At 45.7% G+C, this 22,134-nt stretch overlaps 2 protein-coding genes across 4 annotated transcripts in view; one reads left to right on the top strand and one right to left on the bottom strand.

Annotated features, from left to right (window-relative positions):
- Positions 1-22,134, top strand: part of Setd3 (SET domain containing 3, actin N3(tau)-histidine methyltransferase) — a 76,521-nt gene that overhangs the window by 29,808 nt on the left and 24,579 nt on the right. The gene's annotated exons all lie outside the window — the stretch shown is intronic.
- LOC124080368 (large ribosomal subunit protein uL22-like) lies at positions 15,830-16,443 on the bottom strand. Its single transcript, XM_046426280.2, has one exon. It carries the CDS (start codon positions 16,410-16,412, stop codon positions 15,858-15,860), a length of 555 nt encoding a protein of 184 aa, XP_046282236.1. The 5' UTR covers positions 16,413-16,443; the 3' UTR covers positions 15,830-15,857.

The following is a 22,134-nucleotide window of genomic DNA, read 5'->3' as shown; positions in this document are numbered from 1 at the left end:
AAAATTTCTACTTGCAAAACTGGAGTTGGAGAGGAAAAGAGGACCTATGGCGGAAGGAAAACCTGGTGTTTAAAGTGGTTGCTGAGACCTCAGCCTGTGAAAATACTCCAAGCAGATCAGAACATACCAAAGGGCAACTCCATGTGGGGACTTGTTGCATGGTAGCATATGACCAGTTTTGTGATAGAAATCACTGGCTTAAACCCAGCTTTGAAATAGTTCATGTAAAAATGAAGCAAATGCTATCAGATTTTACTAAATATACCTGAATGATATGTTCTACCCATATCATAAGAAAGAAATTAATATATCTTATGCATTGACTGTTACTTAATTGATAATCAGTCCTATGTAACAGGTGCTCCTGTGACATGACATGCCAGCTTGTCCTGAGATTATCTTAGGCACATGCACATTTTTCTTTGTTGTTGAGATTGAATATGATGCTTTTTATGTAAGTGCAAAAATATAGTGTTTAAAAGAGGCATAGCCATAAAATTAATTGCTGTTTTTCCATTGATTTCATAATTTAAGTGATTTGTACTCCTCACTTGAATTTCCTCTTTGTGTTGATCACACAGTTGGAAAGGCACAGGATAAGGTATGCAGTGGAGAAACTCACTCATGCATTAACAGTTGTGAATTTTATTTCAAGGCAGGCATCCCTTGTGGCAAGTATCTGCTTGTCCTGCCCTATGCTTTAAGGTGGAGTAAGGCGATCTGCAGTTGACTGTCTTCCTTGAATAGGCAGCTTCTCCCCTAACCAGGACTACAGTGGCAGAGAGATGAACACCATATTCTGCTGTTGCTACTGCTGTGGCTCGCCTCTGAACATGGGGCTTGCCAGGAGGCAGAGCACGGTGTCACTTTTGGCTCTTGGCATCCCATGGCAGTTGTGGCTAAATACAAATACTTGCTTCTCCATTTCCCATTGCATTCCATCTACCTGACAGAGCCACACAAGAGTAGCGCAAGATGTGAGTTTCCAGAGATGTGCTTAGCTCGCGTTTGCATAAAGCTGTCTCCTCCACACAGAAATCTGATGATACACAAGGGCTCTAGGAATGTGCATCAGTTGGATTAAAAAGCTCTGGGCATCAGCTTATGTCAGTTCCCCTTTATCCCTGCGGAGCACTGTCCAAGACTGGTCCCTGAAACTGCAGATAGTGCCCAAGCCTATGTATATTTTTCCTATACATGCATTCCTATGATAAAGCGTAATGTACAAATTAGGCACAGTGAGAGGTTAACTGATAACTAATAGTAAAATAGAACAGTTATAGTAATAAAATTGCCAACATCACTACTCTTGGGCTTTAAGATTGTTATTAAGTAAATTCTGGGTTACTTGAACAGGAGCCCTGTAGTGTTGGGACAGTTGATCTAATAATCTAGTTGTTGCTGAATGACTAACAAGTGTGTAACATATGCACCAAACAACAGGATGATCCATGTCCCTGTCAGGATGGAGTGGGGTGGGTTTTATTACAGTGCTCAGAACAGCACACAATTTAAATTTTTTAAGTTACTTCTGGAATTTTCCGTTCAATAATTTTGGACTCTGGTTGACTGCAGGTAACTGAACTAGTGAAAAGCATTGTACTCAAGTTAACTTCGTGGCCTCTACCCTATGCTGTGGCCTCTTGGGTAAGGGGGCTTATTGTGCCTTAGAGAGTCCCTGAAACTCATGAAGAAATATACTCAGTGTATAAAGATGTCTATAAGTATGTGCATAGATAGGTATATTTCAGCAGGGCTCAGGGAAAATATGCTCTGCATTCATTGAACTTTCCTCCTCTGGCAGCAGAGCATGTTGCCAGGAGCTTCAGAGTGTGCACAGGTTGTGTTCCACATTGTCACTTCATGTGAGGCTCCTCTCCTTGTTCGGCTTCTCTGCTCTCTTGGTTCCCTTCCTTCCACCTGGAGACCTAGGCAAAGCCTCCTCTCTGTACCCCAGGCAGCTTCTCCTAGCCTTGGCTCTTCCTACAGTCGCTACCCCATCTGTTTTATTTTCTTTTTAACCCATCATATCCTCTTAATGATTTAATTAATTCAACTGGCATTTGTTGAATGTCTCATAAGTATGAGCTGTCACACTTAGAGATAGGGCCTTGTATCTCTGGGGATACAAAGTTGTGGTATCGTTCCCGCCCCATGCTTGGAATGGAACCTAGGGCCTCATGGGTTCTAGGAAGTGCTCTACTGTTGAGCTTCTCACACTCCAGCTCTACAGAGTTCTTTTTAAAAAAAAATTTTTTTTTAGTTGCAGTTGGACCCAATACCTTTATTTTATTTATTTTTATGTGGTGCTGAGGATTGAACCCAGTGTCTCGCATGTGCTAGGCGAGTGCTGTACTGCTGAGCCACAACCCCAGCCCTTACAGAGTTTTTTTGTTTAACTTTTATTGTGAAAGAATTTTAGATTTAGGAAAAGGGTACAGAGTGCTCACTCACCTCACCTAGCCTGGCCTAGAGTTGATGTCTTATAGAACCATAGCATAGGGTGTAGGCCAGAAAGTTTAACTTGAGTATGGTACTCACTAGTCTGCAGATGACCCGTTAGTGCTCTTTTTTCCATTCCAGAATCCCACATTGCATATAGTTGTCATATGTCCCTTCCTTGTCTTTCATGACCCTGCCTTTTTTTTTTTTTTTCTTCTGGGGGTGGGGGCAGAATTGGATGGAACCCATGGACACTCTAGTGTTTTGAGACAAGGCCTCAATAAGGTGACCAGGTGGTTTTGAACTTGGAATCTTTCTGCCTTAGCCTCCCAAGTGGCTGGGATCGCAGGGTGAGCCACCACACTCCCACTGACCATGGCATTTTTGAAGATACTACTGGCTAGCCACTTTGTAGAAGTCTCCCATTTGTATTTATCTGATATTTTCTTGTATTTAGACTAAAATTATGCTTTTTTGGCTAGAATACCATGGAAATGAAATTGTGTCTTTCTCAGGGGACGTGAGTCAATGTCTTTATTACTGGTTTTTCACCAGAAGTTACTATTTTTTTTTCTTTGTAGTGAATGAGTACCTTGTAGAAAGATGGGTTGAGACTATGCAAATGTCCTGTTTCTCATATTGTTGTCATCCGCTGGATTTGGCATCCATCATGATTCTTGTCTGTAGTAGTTATCACAGTGGTGTGTGCCAAGTCCTAATTTTCTATTTCATTTTTTTTTTTCCTGTATATCTTAATTGGAATTTTTACTTTAAGGAATAGCTGTCCTACTTTCCCATTTATTTATTTATTCAGCTTTTTATCTGAAGTATAAAGTGGCTTCTGTCCTGGCCTCATTCCCATGTAGGTCTCTGGAGGAGAAGGTGTTCCACATGACACTGTTCTACTTCATAGAAGTGAGGGAGCCGAGGCAAGGGTGAGAGTGGGAGAAGCCAGTAGGACAGCTGGAGGATCTTTGGTGATGGGAACCAGAGGGGAAGTTACAGGTACTGGAAGGGCAAGAATGTTTTCAGTTTTTAGATTGTTCACCTGACTTGGTTGGTCCTTTTCCCTTTAGGTAAGTAACTATCTTTGCAGCATCCCCAAGGGACTGTCCTGAAGAGGAAATGCAGGGCTGACAGCCAGGTGGAGCATCTCCCATGCACATGCTAGGGAACATAGGGTTGCAAATAGAAGACACTGTGGGAACAGATCTGAGCCTGCTCAGGGCTGCAGACCATGCTCATGCCACTGTTGTCACTAAAGTGAGGAACATGAGTTCAGTCTGAACAGCTCTCCGTAGCTCTCTTCTGAGGACTTTGATCCTTTCTGTTGAGTCCCCATTCTGCACCTGGGGAATTGGAGATGTTGAGCAGCCTGCCAGGTGCTTCCGGGCCTGGTTCTGTATTGGAATTCAGAGCAACTGTGTTAGACTCAGGGCCTGAGCTCCTCAATGTGGGGCTTACCAGGCTGCAGTCTCTGTCTTCCGGTTTGTTCCTGGTCTTAATTTTGGGACAGAGTACTCTGATTTTAAGCACAGAGCAATCTGATGTAAGAATCCCTCTCTTGGGCTATGATTTTTATAGTTGGGTGTGGCCTGTGGAATAGGGATGTTCTTCAGGACCATTCCTGGAGTCTGCTGGACTTCCCGTGCAGCTCTGTGGCCTCCCAACCAGGGACAGAGGGTGTGCATTCCTAAGGCACCAACCAGGTCCCACTTCCCAAAAGCTACGCGGAAGCTGGTGGTGTACTGTTTTTTATTGTGATACTTAATGATTCAACCTTTAGTGGTATGAAAAATGTGAATAAGCTAGAGCTTGGGAACTGAGCCCAGCCTGGCATACTCTCTGGAGAGTTGCCAGAGCCTTGATTAGCTTGGCTGGACCATGGGCTGTCTTGCTCAGATGCCTGACCTCTGTCCTCCCTTGTTCCTGAGAGCCGACCTTAGTCATTATTAATTTGTGTTAAATGTATCAGAGTGTCTTGTGTCCTATGTAAGGCTTCCAATTTTGTAAATTCATTCTAAGTATGTATCTGATTTTCATCATTTTCATAAATAAAAACTGTAGATATGTCATTTAAAAAACTTAATTTGTGTTTTTAACTATATTTATGTGCTTTGTATGTTATCACAATTCAAATAGAGTCTTTGCCTTCTGAGAATTTAGTGTTCTTTGTTTTTTCTATTTTTTTTTTTCTTTCTGATTTTAGTTTCAGTGGTCTTTGAGGCACTTGAGAAATGAAACACTTTCTCTCTGTATCTGTGGTTCTATCTTGTGTCCTCTCAGTGGTGGCTGAAGGGGGTTACTGCTGGAGGATACTGACTAGTGTGTCCATGTGAGGCAGGAGGGTCAGCAGCCCATGCTCAGTGTCCTGTGGACATTTCTCAGGTCTAGTTCCAGAATCTGCAGCTGCCCTGTTGACTAGTAGCCCTCCTGCCCCCTTGTCCCATGCCTTCCTTCTCTTCCTCAGTTTTCTAACTTGTTCTTGGCCCCTTTAGAAAAACTTGCAGGTTTGCTTAGGAATTGACATCCAAAAAAGTAGTGGATATAAATCAACCCCAGTTTCTCCATGTTGTCCAGATGGTTAGCATAGCACCCATGTGGGTGTGGCAAGCAGACATCACCAGACACATCTGAGTCCCTGTTGTTAAGACTGGGGGAAGGTGGCCTATCCAGAAGGAAAGACATGCCTGCTCTGTGCCAACCACTGTAAGACCTTTCGTGGTTTTTTTAAATCTTGGTATGCAGGTGTCAGAAATTCCTGCCTGCCTGGAAAAATCTGCCTCAGAATCAACCAAATAGGAAGAAACCTCTAGTACCAGTTCCAGGCCGCTGATAGTTTAGTTTGTGTCTGAGACGTCCCAGTGGAGGTCAGAAAGATGAGGGCATCCCTCCCTAGACCTGCCAGTGCATGCGTATGCCAGTGGTGGGCCCGAGGCCACTGAGCCTGTTACGGCGCTCGGGGCTTTGTCTCAGTTTCACAGCAAGGAAGCAGGCTGGGGTGGAGAGCTCCCTGGTTCCTGGGCAGCCCAACTGGGGTTGGAGTTGGGATGCACCCAGCCCAGCCTTACTCGTCCTGGGCCTGCACGAGAGCCAGTGACTCTCCACAAGTTTAAAAACAGAAGAAGCTTCAGGAAAATCTTTCTTGAAACCTGGTCTTTCTTTTTAACCCCCAAAGGTCTGTATTTGATGAATAAGTTTCCTATTCACTCAAACAGGAATTGTAGGCTCATTTGAATTTCAGTACGTACCGCAGGAGAGGGGATCTGCTACATCTCTGAGGAGACTGGGTAAGTGTCCTGTGAGAAGGTGCTTCTGCGTGGCGTCGTGTGTGATCATCCACACATCCTTCCCTACAGAACTGTGGCTCTCCCTTCTCCTGAGCTGTGTGGCTTGGGCTGTGACCATCCTGGGGCCCCTCTTCGCATCCTTCCTCTGCTCCAGGATGAAAGCACGAGGAGGCAGGAGAGGGCAGATTTGCCTCCATCACAGCGAACGCTGCTGGCTAGTGGTTGTTCATCTCTTCAGACCCGGAGACCCTCAGCAGCTCGGTGGGGAAGCACATTGTGACTTCCCACCGCTGCACTTTAGTGCCAAGAGGAATAGTAGATGTGAGTGAGGTTACAGTGCAGTGGTGAGATGATGGCGTCTTGGGGACAGCGAGCAAGGGCATGGCTTCCTCTGCTGCCATTAGTTCCTAGGGAGCCATTTGTCACGTGCAAGTACCGGCGCTACCTTTGGAGGGGAGCCTGGTTATTAGTGTTCATCATGGAATGTTTGCAAAGGAGGATGAATTGCTGTCTGCATTTGCATTTTATGTTGACACTACCTAGTGTTGAGATTGACTTAAAACTCTGTTTTGAATATCTGTTGCTTTCAGTACTTGGGGGCTTACAGTTCGTTCCAAGAGGGTCATTTCTTTTGCTCTTGTGGAAATTCATTTTAGTGGTAAGTTGTTTCTGGGCAGATTGTCCCTTTTTTAAAAAGCCCCCGTAGTTTTTTAGATAGCCTTATTAATGGCAGATTCTTTTGGCTCTCCTCTGCCATCCATGCCACACCCAGCTTACAGAGCACTGTGCATGCATTGTCTTGTGGAAGGTAAAGTAAGACCTTGGAGTCTTAGGTAAGTCTGGTCAGGTTAGCTGGAGTCTTGAGTCTCCCTCGACTGTAGAAAGGGGCTATGTGGGTTGGTGGCAAGGCTGTGCAGGAAGACAGGATATATAGAAGTGCCCGGCACACAGCCCCCGACCCCTGCACCCATGTGGGGAGCTACACACTCTTGGTGGTGTTGGCCCAACATCCTTCCAGGACCAAAGCCTGTCTCTGGTGGACCACAATCCTGCTCAAGGTCAAGAGTTTGCAGGACAGCCCTTTCTGTGTCAGAGGACAGTAGTTAGAAAGCCACTCCTTACATAGACATAAAACAGGCCTCTCTATAACCTTCATCTGATGTTTTTGAAGAATAAGAGTTGATGACATCTTTTGTCACAGACAGTCTTCATCCTACACAGCTGCAACTTCTTGGAGTCAACTACCCATGAAGTTAACCAGAATAAATTCTGCCTTCAGAAGCTTACACTCTGGGCCTGTGGAAAGCAGTGTATTAGGGCATGGATTCAAAGTGAAAGATGAGCAAACTCAGAAAGGAAGGGCGCTTCCAGTTGAAGATTTTTGTTTGTTTCTGTGCCCAGGGTCTTGGGTATGCTCATGCTTTACTACTGAGCGACACTCCAGCCCAGTGGAGAAGTTTGAGGAGGATTTTTTAAAAGTTTTGTTGTGTGGGAGAAGTGGCATTTGCAGAAGACCATTGTCATGTTTGACGTGTTAACCTACACTGGCCTAGGGCCTCGTTATGAAATGTGTTCACGTTCAGCTTCACAGTGGCCCTGTGTAATATGGATATGTCACTCGCGTCCCTTTTAGGAGATCGTATAGCAAGATTCCAGGGATGGCTTGGCTATGCCATGACCATCAGAGGCCAAGACCTGTAATTTGGGCTGGAGTATGGCTCATTGACAGAGCACTCCTAGCATACTTGAGGTCCTGGGTTTAATCCCCAGCACCACACACACAGAAAGAAGTATTGGTGGGCATTGCAGTTTGGGCCACTGTGGCAGTGTCCTAGAGGTGCCCTAGTGCTCGATTCCCTCTTACCTTGCTATTTCTCCTAAAATAGATTACAGCACATTATGTGTTCCCTCATTTGTCTGTCTTCCCCCAACCTGAAAGTGCACCCCTGAGGCAGTGCCTAACACAGAGACCATGCTCTGCAATAAAGTAAAGTAGCCAGTCAGTATCTAAAACAGCAACCAACTGTAAAGCTTAATAAAACTCTGGGCAGACTGTGCATTCTTTGGTTTCATTCTTCAAGCAGCCTGATGAGAGGGTCTGGTTACTTAGGACCACCCCCCTACACCCCCTCTCCAGCCAGGAAGGAGTCAGGCTGGGTGGCACTTTCAGAGGCCAAAGCCAGTGGTCTATGTCAGCTGTGTGCTCCCTGGCCACTTGAGAGCCACAAAGTCCACTGTTGAAGGCGTCTGCTAGTGGCTCTCCAGAGCCTGCAAGTGGTCAGGAGCAGACCAAGTCTGTATTCCTCAGCTTGATCCTGTAATTTCATGGGGACTTTTGCCTATTCTCATTTTCAGACTGCTTCCTAAGTTTCTGGATTTGTAGAAGATCTCCAGTAGTGACTCCCTGATGATATGGGCAAGGTCAGTTTTTTTTTTTTTTTTGTCTGGAGAGATTCACACTATTTAAAATGCCTGGGGACTTTCTGTTGCTTTGGATTCATTTTCTTCCATCCAGGCCATTGTTCTTTCTTCCAGAGGGTCTTGCTGGTCTTGCCCCCTTCAGTCTAGCTGTACCCGCAGAGCTAAAAGGGTCTTTTTGGAATATGAGTGACAAATCACTATGGGCCATGGCTTCCCCTTACACCTGGAGTATCCTCCAGAGGCAAGGCTTGCGTGGCACCTCCAGCTCGCTGTTCCCTCACCATAGCCTTCCCGCTGGCCTCAGGCAGCTCCCTGGACTTGCCAGGTCTTTTGGACTCATTCATTGCCACTTGCTCACTTTCTTCTCCAAGATGAACGCAAACTCCATCATCTTCTAGTTTTAGCTTAGTGACTTTTGCTGAGTGCATCTGTGTCTAACTGTGGAGGAGATGTCCTGTCCTCTGTTTTACTGTACTGTTCATTTCTCGTAAAGATGCACAGCTGTCTGGGATTGCTTTTGTCTTTCTAGTAAAGTAGCCAGTCAGTAGCTGAAACTGCTTCCTCTGACATGAACGTCATTGGCAGGGCCCTCTCTGGACCAGTGTGTCACTGCTGCCTGACATAGCACCTGTCACATGAGGTGGCTCGGGCAGTACTTGTCAGTGGGAGAAGGAATTGCCCTCTGGTTCCCCACATCTAAGTCACATGTGGCCTGGGCCTGTGGGTGGTGAGCCTCCACACACATCACAGCACCTGGTTGGGAAGGCGTGTCAGGCTCGGTCCAGCCACCCCGCTTCAGAGCAGCAGCCTCAGACAGGCACTTTCCTAGTTTATAAGATGGGTACTTTTCTCCCCACTGGGGCAAATGCTCAACCTGATGGAAGGAGCGTACCTGAGGACCTTTGGGGGCTCAGCAGAACATCTGTCCCTTTGCTTGCAGACTTCAGTGGTCCTACCACAGGTGCTGGTTTTTGCCTGTCTTCCAAAATATGCAATTCACAGTGAGGGAAGAATTGGCCAGGTCCTAGGCTTCCAGCAGATTTATTCTAGCCATTCCCCAAATAACTGGCTATGTTCTTGGATGATTGTATTTTCCTCTTTCTTACAAAAGTACCTTCTCTGTTCTCCACAGGATGAGGTGATATGAAATAAACTACCATAACACTGCCAACTCCGGTTTTCTTTCTGTGCTCACCCAGTGTTCTCTCTAGGCCTCTTAGCCTTAGATTCAAGAGTTCTCTGCAGATGTGCCCTGTATTATTTTTATTGGCCTCCTGCCTGGTCGTCTTTGAATAATGTGCATGCCCCCTCTATCATGTCCCCCGTGGGGACTCTGCAGCCTGGGCTTTCTGACCACACCAAGGCATTTCCCTACTCAAGTGAGTTGCCCCTCTTCTGTGCTGTTGTGTAGATGGCTCCAGGGCCTCTCTCCTGTGGTTTCCTCCTGGAAATTCCTGGCTGTCTCCACCCCACACATGACTCTGGCCAGCACCCTGCAGTTGTCAACAGTTCGAAACCTGAGTTAAAGTTTGGGGGAGCTGTTACTTTTGGGCCCACCTGTATTCTTCACCTTGGAACTCACTTACATGTCATAATGTGGGTAACATTGTACTTTCACAGATTAATTGTATTCTTTCAGCTTAAAAGAAAATCAGTTCCAAAACATAGTATGGCTGTTGTGTTTGTATTTATTTATGTTCAGTGTCATTGGGGAAAAATAATATTAATTTCTTATTCTTTGAAAAGAAGTTAGTAGCTATCTATTTAAAATATTTTCTGGTAGTCCTGGGCTTTTATTGCATGTCTCTCCTCCAGTTCAACAGAAGGTGTTATAAGGAGAGATAAGAGTTACTTGAGCGCCGTGCCCTGTAGGAGTTGATTGTGGAGGTGGGAGGTACATAATAAGCAGGAAATGTTGAAGAGCCCAGTGGTAAAACCTAGGTGGTGGCTCTGTTCTCCATGAAGCCTGAGGCAAGCAGGTGGTAACACTGACTGGAAGTGATGTCAGCAAGGTCTGGCATTTGGGAATGGGCAGGGCTTCTGCTGAGTTTGGGACAAGCAGTCTAGATCCATCCAGCAGAGAGTCAGGCTCAGATAAGCCACGTGTGATTTGCAGGGGCATTGGCTTCTGGGAGTATAACACACACATATCCTGAGATGCCAGTGGCTCTTGTGGCTGAAGTATGGATCAAGTGGCTGTTGCATTAACACCTCTGTTTATGTGACACCTGAGCCTCAGTTTCCACAGGTACAACCTACCAAGTGTGTTTCCTTTATTGACTTGGGGATGCAGCTGAGCAATAATCAATAGAAATGTGTTTCTAAAGTACAAAACAGCCTATCAGTGTAACCTGCTGGAAGCTGGATTACAGTATCTTCTGTGATGTGGGACAGGAAGGTGCCTCTACAGATGTGAAAGACAAGGGGTGGCAACAGAAAACCTGTCCACCAGAGCAGGACAGCAGTGAGGGGAAAGTGGGTGGGTTCTGGCCTTGAGGAGACTTCAGCATGTCTAAGAAGCCGCAGGGGACAGGAGCCATGAAGAACCACACAGCCATTAGACAGAGCTGGCTGGCTTGCTCAAAGATAGCCTTGTCAGCAAGAGGTGGCTAGGAGGCCAGAGGAACAGTTAACCTGGTGATTCTCGATTCAGGTATTCACAGGTAGAATTGACTAACTGATGTGAAAAGCTTGGGAGATCATCAAGGATAATCTTGAGGTTTCTGGAATATACAGGCTTCAGCTTTCTTGCTCTAAGTGACTTTGACCTTTCTCTGTACCAAACCTTCATGCTGTAGAAGGGAAATCTTTGGTACCAGATTCCCAGCTTGTCTACACCTGAGATGCACCACAAGTCATCTACAAGGCTTTGCCAGAATTTCAGCCCAGACAGGTTTATTTTGTACTTCAGAATCTGTGTTTCAAGCAGAAAGCTTTTGTATGCAGAAGTCAAGCCTGGAGCAGATTTTTATTGTTAAATTATAAGCTTTTTGTGAAAGTGAGGGTTTTAATGGGAGTGCTCACCCAGCCTTCACCATGGTGACACACGGTGGCATGTCAGAAGGCAAAGCTGTCAGAGCCAGCAGATTTCAATTTAAATATGTCAGTGATTTCAAGACCGACACTAATGAGTTCTAAAATCTTTGTGTCAGTCCCATGTTTTTTCCTTAAATGCTGTGAAGTCATTTAAAATTAATAAGCCAGTTTTTATTTGATAGTGTTTACATGAAAAATGCCGCTATCAGCCTTGGAGGCCTGCTCTCATGTGGTCTTTTCATTGGTTTAAAATGAACTAGAGGCTGTGGGTTCTGGAACTAGGAGGACATTGGTTTCCCGTTGAAGGTCAAGTGGTCTAACCAGAGTGACTGCACGGGTGCAGCTGCAGGCATCCAAGTGTGGACACCATTGACTTGATGTGAGTGGTTAGTGACAAGGAAGGAATTTCAGTTAATGTAGACACGAATTGAGGTTTTGTTGGGTTAGTGTAATGTTGAGGTCTTTAGGAATAGTGTTCCAAAACCAAAAAAAATCCCATCAGGAAGAACCCCTCCCTCTCTATCCTGTCTCCTCCCTCTGTCTCTCCTCTGCTCCCCTCCCTCCCTCTCCTCTCCCTGCCTTCTCCTCTCTCTCACCCCCCCCCCCGCCCCCGCCACATCACACTGTGTCTCAGGCCCTTTATCTTAGGCTGTTACCCCAGCCTCTTGGTGAGTGCCACTGACTGTCAGGTGCTGGGCTCTGCAGAGGTCCTCCGTGCTTTCTGTTGCTAGGAGCTTTCAATCTGGTGTGAGTCAGGTGCAGTTCAGTGATAGAGTAATGGGAGTGGGCAGCCAGCCTGGAGGCAAGGGAAAGAGCAGGACAGGTTGGGAGAGGGGAGAGTGGAAAGGCATTGTTGGGAGGGGCTGGTCACTGAGCCTGAGGCAGCTCTGGAAGTTTTCCAGGTGGAGGCAAAGGATACAGCCTGGCCACTTGGTGGCTGCAGCACATCCTGAAGGGAGGAAACGGAGTGACCAAGGTAGCACTTAACCTTTCTCTGTGCCAGGATTTGCATTAAGCGTATTTCCACAGAATCCTCACCTATTCCAGTGAGATCTAGTTACTACTGTTGCCCATTTGACAGGTGAGGAACCTGAGGCCTGTTTGTTTCCTAGTCTTTTCAGGACTTTAGTTTCTACTGACTGGTGACTCGCCAGGACTCAAAGTATCCAAAGGCAGGGCTTGCCTGGGTCCTTTGTGGGCTGGAATAGTGTTGGCATATAGGAAGAACTCAGTAGACACTGAGTAAGAAACACAGCTCCCATGGGGGGCCAAGGGTGGGTAGTGGCTGGGTTGGCAGGGCCGGTACTCTCAGCACTTACCCAGCACACTGCTGGGCTTTCCTTCTGGTGATGGCAGGCACACCTCCCTGCAGAGCTGCTCCACAGGAACATGACAGACGATGGATGGACTGAAGCAATTGGCATAAAGAGAAGTCTTTGTAAGCCAGCCTCACTGACGTTTCCCTTTTGGATGTAAGTGGTACTTAATCTTGGCAAGAGCTTCCAGTGCTGATAGAGAAGTGCTGTTTGAATGTGGGTAGAGTTAGTGAATGGGCAGAGGCTCTGTGAGGCCTCTGGTGGCCCAGACCCTGTCCTGCTCACCTTTCTGATGGAGATCTGGAAGGCATGCTTATCAAATTTCCAGGCAATGTGAACTTGAGGAGGAGGGTCCATAGAGAGAGCTACTTGGTACTGGCAGGATGAACTTGACCAGGAACCGCATGGAGAATGATAGGAGTGGTGGGCAGACTTCATTCTGCACGGCAGCCCTGCTCCTTCCTCTCTCTCACACTCAGTGATTGGTTTGTGACTGAGGACTAGTCATCAAACTCTATGCCTCAAGTCTGCACACTTATTTTTTTAAAGAAGGGGAGAAAAAAAACTGCCCCATTTCCCCTACAGCAGTGTGAGACCAGGTGAGAAATGTAAGGAAAGATACTTTTAGGTACCCAGTGCTTTACAAGTTCATGCCTTTTCAAAAGCTGCCTGCTGCTGCCCCTGCAGGTGCTGAGGCGGGGATTCTGGGGTGAGGTGTGACTGAGGTGAGGGCCTGTGGCTGTTTTCCCAGTTACTACACAACTTGATGTGTACGTGGGGCTGTCGAGTACGCGCTTCAGCTCCGCTCTCTTCAGGCCCGACTCACTGGCTAGTTGCAGAAATAAGGCAAATGGGGAAAGCTAAGTGCCCAACATAATAACAGCTTTTCCCAGTGAGGCTCTCATCAGTTGGTATAGGATCAGTTACTGAACTTTACGCCAAAATTGCTAAGAGGATTCTAGAGACAGGAAAGAGTCACATGATGTAAGGGGTTGGCACACAAAAAATATACTTTAAAGGCAGTAAAGATCAACAACTTTGAAACATGAAAGTATATGAACTGTTACAGGATTCGTCTATAGTCCGTGCACACAATATATATGGCAAGTGATACGAAAGGATAGGTACGCGCTCTACCACTGAACTACAACCTCAGCCCCAAATATGTACCTACTGATGAATAATAATGATAGACTTGACTACTTCACTGATTCCTTAAGATGCCTAATTTTAATTGAATTAATATATAATTTAAGATGAGATGGGGAATAGTAACCCCTGTAGCAAAGATTAAAATAGTTTTGAAATTTTTCTGTTCATTTAATGTTTTAAAAAATCAAGATTTAATATATACTCCATATATAGTACACATGCATTAAACATAGATTAGTTTTATACTCAGATGGCTCCAGCCGAGATCATGATGTAGCATAACATTTCTAGCACCCTGGGGAGTTCCCCAGCATTGGTTCCCAGTCTGGGCCCACCTGCCCTTTCCCAAGGGTGACCATATCTGATCCTGTCACCCTGAGCTCAGCCTTGCTTGCTTGGGAAGCTCCTCTGAGTAGACGTGTCGGGATGGACTCTCCTGCATCTGAGTTCTTGCTCCCTGTCACATCTTGGGGTGCGTCTGTGTTAGGTATAGCAGTGGTGGAGCTCCTCTTGGCTGCTGTATGGTTTTTCAGTGTGCGAATGGGCCGTGATTTTTCATCTGTCTTCCTCTGGTGGGCACTCTGGTCATTTCTAGTTTTGGCTATTACAAACGAAGCTGCCAGAGTCATCTTGCTGTGCCTTCTGTGGATACACCCTGAGTTTCCTCAGGGTGTTCTTGTGCCACTGGTAAACCTTTATCTGGAGTGGTTGGAGCAGTGTGCCCTCCTGCCACGGTGCATTCAGATGGCTCCTTCCTCACCTGTCATGGTCCTTGAGAAGTCCCTCCTCATGGTGTTGGTCTCCACTCCTTGCTCCCTGGTGGTGCCCAGCATGCTTTTGTTGCTCACTGATTGTCAGATTTCCTCTTTTTTAAAAATATTTTTTAGTTGGACACAATACCTTTTATTGTATTTATTTATTTTTATGTGGTGCTGAGGATTGAACCCAGCGCCCCGCAAGTGCTAGGCAAGTGCTCTACCACTGAGCCACAACCTCAGCCCCTCCCAGATTTCCTGTTTAGGGATGTGGCTATCAAACCTTTTGCTCAGTAAATTCTTTTTAAAAATGCTGTATTTTCTTTTTTTTTTTTTTAATAATTTTTTTTTTAAGAGAGAGGAGAGAGAGAGAGATGGGGAGAGAGAGAGAGAGAATTTTTTAATATTTATTTCTTTTAGTTATTGGCGGACACAACATCTTTGTTTGTATGTGGTGCTGAGGATCGAACCCGGGCCACACGCATGCCAGGCGAGCGCGCTACCGCTTGAGCCACATCCCCAGCCCCCAAAAAGTGCTGTATTTTCTTTAATTCAGTATATCTGGAATATTTTTAAGCACGTAATAAATATAAAATTACTAGTGATACATTTTTACATTATTTTCTTATTTTTGAAATCCAGTGTGTATTTTTAGTATTATTGATTTTTTAAATGGTGATGAAATATCCATAACAAAAACAAAATAGACAAAAAAATTCTGATGGTCACTGTCTTGTGTCACCATCACCACTAGTTATTCCCAGTACTTCTTCAGCACCCCAACAGAGTCTATGAGCAGGAGGCAGCAATCCAGGCCTCCCCGCTGCTGACTGCTCTCCTCCAGTGTTTTCTTCTTTCCTGTTCATCCTTCACAAGACGTTGGTTTTGTGACTATCATCTCCTAGTTTGTGGCTTGCCTGGCCTATTTCTGAATACTATTATTTGATGAGTAGAAGCTCTTAATTTTAATAAAGTCTAATTTATCAGTTTCCTTTTTTAAAGAGAGTGCTTTTTGTATCTTTTTAAAGAACTCTGTGTAGCCCAGTGGTTCTCAACTGTGAACTGAGCTGTTGGTCCTGGGAAGATGGAGATGTTTTGGGCTGCCCCAGCTGGGCCAGGCATGTGCTAAACATCCTGCAGTGCTCAGGCAGCCTCACAGCTAGGGACCATCTGGCCCCAGAGGTAGACAGGCTGAGCTGGGAACGTAGCTTCGCAGGAGGCCTGAGCACGTCCTCATGCTGACTTTAGGACGCTCATGGCTTGCCTTCAGTCTGTGGGCCATCTTGCCTGCATCCTTGTGGATATGAGAAGGATTTGGGATAGCTCTTATTTTGTCCACGTCTGTGTTCTTTTATTTAAAACAAAACTCAGTACCTTCACTACTAGGAGCTTTCTTTTTTTTTTTTTTTTTTTTTCCTTTTATTTGCATTTATTTTTTGTTGAATTTATTCCCGTGCCATAAGTTTTTGTTTCTTTAGCTTCTTCTGGGATATCTTTTTCTTCTGTGCAACCTCCTCTTCTGGTTTAGGAACAATTTGTTCCTTTTCAGTGAGGATCATCTCAATGTGGCAGGGGGAACTCATGTATGGGTTAATCCGACCATGAGCTCTGTAAGTACGACGACGCATCTTGGGTGCTTTGTTGACCTGGATATGTTCAATGACCAGAGAATCTACATCTAAACCCTTAAGTTCAGCATTACTCTCTGCATTTTTAAGCATGTGTAGCAAAAATTCAGCACTCTTTTTGGGCCACCGGCCCTGTGTCCAGCCCCACTGTTTGGCCTGGGCACACCTCCCAACTCCACCATTGTAACGCCGGAATGTCACGCATTGCTTCTTTAATGTGACATCTTTCAGGTACTTGGTGGCTTTTCGGATATGCATACCCTTGATGGCTTGCGCAGTTTCACGGGTGTTCTTAAAGTGAACACGAAGATTTGAGCCTCTTGATTTGCATGATTTTGTGGGGTTTTCTGGGTCAAGAGAGTAGCAGACCATTTTCACAGATCACCTCAGGCCGCTTACAGGAAGAGGATACTAGGAGCTTTCTATGGGACATATTAACACATAAAACTGAAGTTTTGGTACTTGGTAATTTAAAAAGCAGTTTTTGAAACATGAAGGTAAATGGGCTGGTTTTTGTGGAAGCTAGAGATTTTTCCTCTTACAGTCTAATCATTAAGAACTGAACATGGATTCCTTGTTACCTTTCAACTTTGGGGTTACAACCATAATGATAATTCAAACAGACTTTTTGCTTGCACAAAAGATTAAACTCAGGAAATAAATTGACTCTAAAGCATGCTGTTTTTATTAGGACTGTTATCAGATTCTTTGTACATAATCATCGTGATTCATTGGACATTTGCCAGAAGGAAAAGAATTTGTCCTTTAATTTTATATTATTTGGTTTAGTTGTATTTCCTCTTGTCCAGTCTGTCATAGACCTTACCAGTGAGATGCACTCTTAATAGAACAGGTGGTGATATTTCAGGATGGCTGGAGGAGGAGAAATAATTTCAGAAGTGGCATTCTTATAGCTGCTACTTACAATGGGAAGGGATGGCAGTGGTGCCATGGGACATTCGTTTGGTGAGCATGGTAAGTAGAGGTGTGGTACTCCTGTGTCAAATCTCCTTTAGCATCACAGTTTTTGGCTGTGGAGTGGGGTGAGACAGGGACATCAGCTGACCCTGGGAAGGGGATCAGTTGGTCTAGATTATGCTCTAAGGTTTTGTTTTAAAATCCTTACAAATGAATGCTGCTGCTGGGGTACTGCTGACTCCCTCTTATACTCTTCTGCGTTTTTGTGAATGGCGTGCACAAGACTTAGAATCTCCTCGCCTGGGTCTGGGTCACATGTCTGCCCCTGAAATCACAGAAGGACTGTCAGGTCCCTTCACTTCAGTTTCCCCATCTGGTAATAACTGCCTTATGTTGGCATTGGGAAGACCAGATGAGATGTTTAAGCACTTTGTGAGTCTGAATCTTCACAAAAAGCTGAAGGGCCCACTTTGTGGACTCACTTTTTAAAAAAATTGTTCTGTTTGATGTGCTGTATTTGTGCAGACACAGCACTGTGGTGATTATCAGCTGGAGCTTGGGCTCTCCATTTATTAGCTGGGTGGCCTGGGGAAGGTTTTTTTCTGGGTCTTACTTTGTTTATCTGTGAATGGGGTGATAGTAGTACCTGTCTTAGAGGGTTACTATGGGTGTAAGTTTGTTAACACATATAAAATCTTAGCTTATTTATGTGCCTGGCATAGGGTAGGGGCTCAGTGAGTGTTTTTTTTTTTGTTGTTGTTGTTGTTATTGTGGGAGCTAATTTGAATAATAATGAAAGCCAGGACCTGCCTGAGCCAGATCCTTGCCAGTGCCTACTGACTAGACTGCTGAAACCAGGTGCTGTTAGTTCTAGAGAGAGTTAAGTTTTGGTTGTTAGCAGTAGGCATCACAGGTCGTGGAGGAGCTTCTGCCTGCCCAGCAGGTTAGGGCACATAGCCACTCATTAGTGAGTCCCCTGCTTCAGTGCCCAGCTCCTCCAGCAGGCCATCCTCAGCCCCCTAGGGGGCTAAGGGCAAACTCTTCATTTGTGTTTCCAATTCCTAGCCAAATATTTGGTACTTAATAAATGTATGTTGGATAAGTTTCCGTCATTTGCAGGTCAGGTCAAAGGTGAATTAGTTAATCTGAAGAAAAAGTAATATATTGGTGTCAGGCTGTTATAACATTTTCCTCCTCCTCCTCCTCCTCCTCCTCCTCCTCCTCCTCCTTCTCCTCCTTCTTCTTCTTCTTTCTTTTTTTAAATGAAACTGTGTGTGCATGTGTGGTGGGGGATAGAATTAGGGCCTCACCCATGTTAGGCAGTTATATCCCTGACTCTAAGTGAAACTGTATTTTGAAATCATAAGTCATATATACACCCCGTAGAAAATATTAGAAAATGCATTTTAACAATAGGAGGAAAATTAAGGTCTCATTTATTCTATTTGATGTTTTGGTGACCCAGAATCTTAGGAGGTGGATCTGGGCAGTACCCAAGTGTGAAATGCCTCTTCCAGCCTCAGTTGCACGTGTGGGTGTGGACTGTGAGTGGGAGAGGTCAGCCAGAGGGCAGAGGCCCTCACATTCTCGGAGGTGGCCAGCATTGAACCCTGGATTCAGCTGATGGAGCACAGCGCACCTGGGATAGTTGTTACAAATGGTGTTTCCTGGGCTCTGGGGGCCTGGACAGCCTGTGCAGGGTGTCAACCCATTTCCTTTCTGCCTCACAGTTTTCATCTGTTTTAAAGGGTTAAAGCAGGCGTGTAGAACTGAAGAGACCTAAATAAATTCTTAAGCATTTAACACAGGCCTTATGGAGGCCTGAAAATTGCCTGGTTTTTATAAGTGACTTTGGAAATGGAAGATTCAGCTGGGTTACTGTGCTGGATTTGGTTCTTTTAAAGATGTTGATGTAGAGGCACAAATTTATCACATTGTAGTGGCCAGAGTACCTAGCCTGTGTTTCAGGGAACTTGGATATGTCTCAAAGCTTAAATTTGAAACTAAAATAGATATGAGTTTTCAGGTGAGTGAGTGAAAGTTGAGCATGACAGGAGAGTCAAGAAACTGTTTCACTGTTTTAATGATCATCATGCAACAGACCAGCTGCCCCTTACCTTCTGCACAGTCTTCCTGCCTTCAATTTGAAGAGAAGTCAGAGGTGATCGTCTGTTTTATGATGCATCTTCTCCCTGCTTAGCCTCCTTCATAGGAGTATTTACTTTTTTGGGGGGGGGGGGCAGTGAGGATCGAACCTGGAAGCATTCTACCTGCTACATCCTCATCCCCACACACATACTTTTAAAAATCTTATTTTGAGATAGGGTGGCCTTGAACTTGAGATCCTCCTGCCTCACTCTCTGGAGTGGCTGGGATGGCAAGCGTGCATCGCCTTGCCCCGCCTGCCTACTTAAGGGCCCCTTGCCTTTCTTCTCCACCTGCGCTCCTGGTGCTTGCCTGCCTTTTTTCTATCCTTACGCTCCCTTCTTCACATTTTCTTTCCTTTTTCTTTTCTTCTCTTATTTTCCCTGCAAGTATGTTTAGTTCCTCTTTCCTAAGAGGCAGAAGGCAGCAACAATCTCCGAGTGCCTGAGTGCTAGAGGAGGGATGCCGTGGAGCTGAGAGCAGTGAGTGGGGAATGGCTCACGGCTGGTGGAGCCACTGAGATCTTTAACGCACTGCTGTGGCAGAGCCGAGGCCATCTTGGCTGATGGAGTGTGATGTGCTTGTGTGAATTTTTTTTGAGACTCAGAAGTTGATAATTTTAAAAATTTTGTCTTTTTCTTGGAGACAAATTGACACACATTTATTATCCCATAGTTTCTCTGTGCTGGGGATCCAGGCCTGGCCCCACTGTGTTCCTGTGCCAGGGCTTGAGGTGCAGTCCAGGCGGGCTCTCCCCTGCAGACTACTTGGGACAAATGCTGCCTCCAAACTTGTACACAGGGCAGCTGCAGGAATTATCTCTTCTAGGCCTCAGTTCCTTGCAACATCAGAAGCCTATGGTTTTTACCATATTCTGAAGCCTCCTTGGCCCCATTGCCCTTGTTCTCCCTGCTTTGATTCCTCCTCTGGTTGATTATTTTCCCTGAAGAAGCCTCTTCATCGTTGTCTCTGATTTACCAGTGTTTTCTAAGTCCTTTCTTCTGGGAGGCTATGAACATGAGAGGGTAAGCAACAGTAAATGGATAGGCATTGCCTTCATTTTACATGAGACCAGACAGGTGGCAGCTGCTTGGGGCTCCACATCTGGGATTGTCCCCAGCACCCCTACTGTGGGCACTGTACTCTCGCTGCATGTCCTCCTGTGCTTGGACCCTAATGGCTTTGTGCCCTCTCACCTACCACTCTCTTGCACACAAACCTCAGTCATTTGGCTTCCCTGAACAAGCTCTTCCTTCTCTGCCACTGCTGTGTCTGTTGCTTTGTCTGAGATGTGTTCCATCTCCCTGCCTAACTACCTGTTCACCTTCAGAGGCCCAACTCTCCGCCACCTCCTCCGAGACTCAATGCCAGATCAGCTCTTCCTGAGAATACCTGCTGCCTCTTCCTTGTAACCCTAGAGCGTGCCGTGTACCCTACTGTGTTTGCCACCTGGACTCCTTGCTAGCATCATGGGCTTGGTGAGGGCTGGGAGTCCATGTCACTCATCCGCTCAGCACAGCTTGCCCACGGTAGACACTGCACTGTGGATTTTGGGGGGTTGATGGAGGAGGCTTTGCTCCAAAGCTTTCCACGGGCCTGGAGCAGCACTGAGCATGCCTTTTTTCTATCCTTGGGATTAAGTCACACCATTTCTCTGACTTCACTTCCCTTGTTCTTTTCTATAAAATAATAGCCACTTTGGTAATTTTCCTGAGATGATCAAAGCCTTTCTTAGAAGTTTCTTACCCCTGCTCTGTTCCTATTTCTGTGCAGGTGTAGTTCATCCTGTAGTCCCAGACTCACCTGCTCACTGGAGTTTCACAGAAATATCATATTGGGTTCACACCCCTTGCTTTTTTAAATGGATATATACTTAAGCAGGTAGGAGGTTAAAAGATTTGGTTGTCCTTGTGACCAGTAAGTACCTCATTTACTAAAAGTTAGGGGGCATTTTCAGATAAAATGGAGGAGCCATCTTTTTGTAATCAAGAGGTTGGTTTTCCTTGTCAGCTTCTAAGAATAATTTTGAAGCATTTGGCTTTACTTTTCAAACTAAAAGGTTAACTGGCCAAATGACCCACAACCCTTCTTGGGGAAATGGCATAGATCATAATAGCAGTGCAACTAGGAAAGCATGCATGCGCCACCCAGTAGCACCCAGGCGATCACTCAGAGCCCTACACGGTCCAGAGCCGTGCGTCGCAGCTGCTCCACTGCCTGAACCCACGCAAGTCGTTGGTGGGTGCCAGGCAGCATGTTGGGGTGAGCCTGTGTGAGGATGGGGGCGGCAGAGCCTGTGGACATGAAAGCAAAGGCACTTTGAGTGGGCACCTAGGAGACCAGGTGGTCCTGAACCTGAGATCTGAGCCTGGGCTGCTTTCCTCTCTAGGTGTTTATTTAAATGTGCTCTGTCTTGGAGATGCCTGACCCCACCTTTAAAAATAAAGGATGAAGCCTTTAAAAAGAATAACAAAAGGAATCTACACACTGGTCACTCTCACTATGAGAGCTCAGGGCTCAGTGGGGCCTTCTTCTGGACCTTCTCTGCAGCTTCCTTACTGCCCTGCCTCTGCCTGCCCTTCACATCCAGGATGCCCTATTACCCCTGTCACACTCGTCTTTGGTGTGACTTTTGGCCAGTGAGGGTAGAAGCTTCGTGAGGGTAGAAATGCATCTGTCCTGTGCCCTTATTTTCTGCTTCACTCAGAGTGGGCGCTCCACGACTGTTTGCTGAATGAATGAGCCATTGAGTGAACGCCACAAAGCAACTGGACCGCAACTTAATATGGTAAAAATCCAAAGTTCCATGGGGTTCTGTAGACTGCGAGGTTAGGAATTCAGAGGTCACTGGAGGTCACATGAAAGTTGAAAGGAAGAGGAATCTTAACTTTGTCTTAGGGTTTGGCTGAGTGAATCCGTGGGAGAGGGGGAAATTATTCCAATCTGGGAAGTTGTGAGAATGGGGAGAAAGTGTTTGCCACATCAGGTTTTTTCAGAGATAAATAATTGAAGATCACTTCCAGATTTTGCA

This window comes from Marmota monax, unplaced genomic scaffold (assembly GCF_021218885.2).
Source record: "Marmota monax isolate L192 unplaced genomic scaffold, Marmota_monax_Labrador192_F-V1.1 WCK01_AAM20220418_F8-fsc00183, whole genome shotgun sequence".
In the NCBI taxonomy this organism is placed as follows: Eukaryota; Metazoa; Chordata; class Mammalia; order Rodentia; family Sciuridae; genus Marmota; species Marmota monax.
Note: the sequence above shows the minus strand (reverse complement) of the source record. Positions and strands in the feature narration are given on the sequence as shown.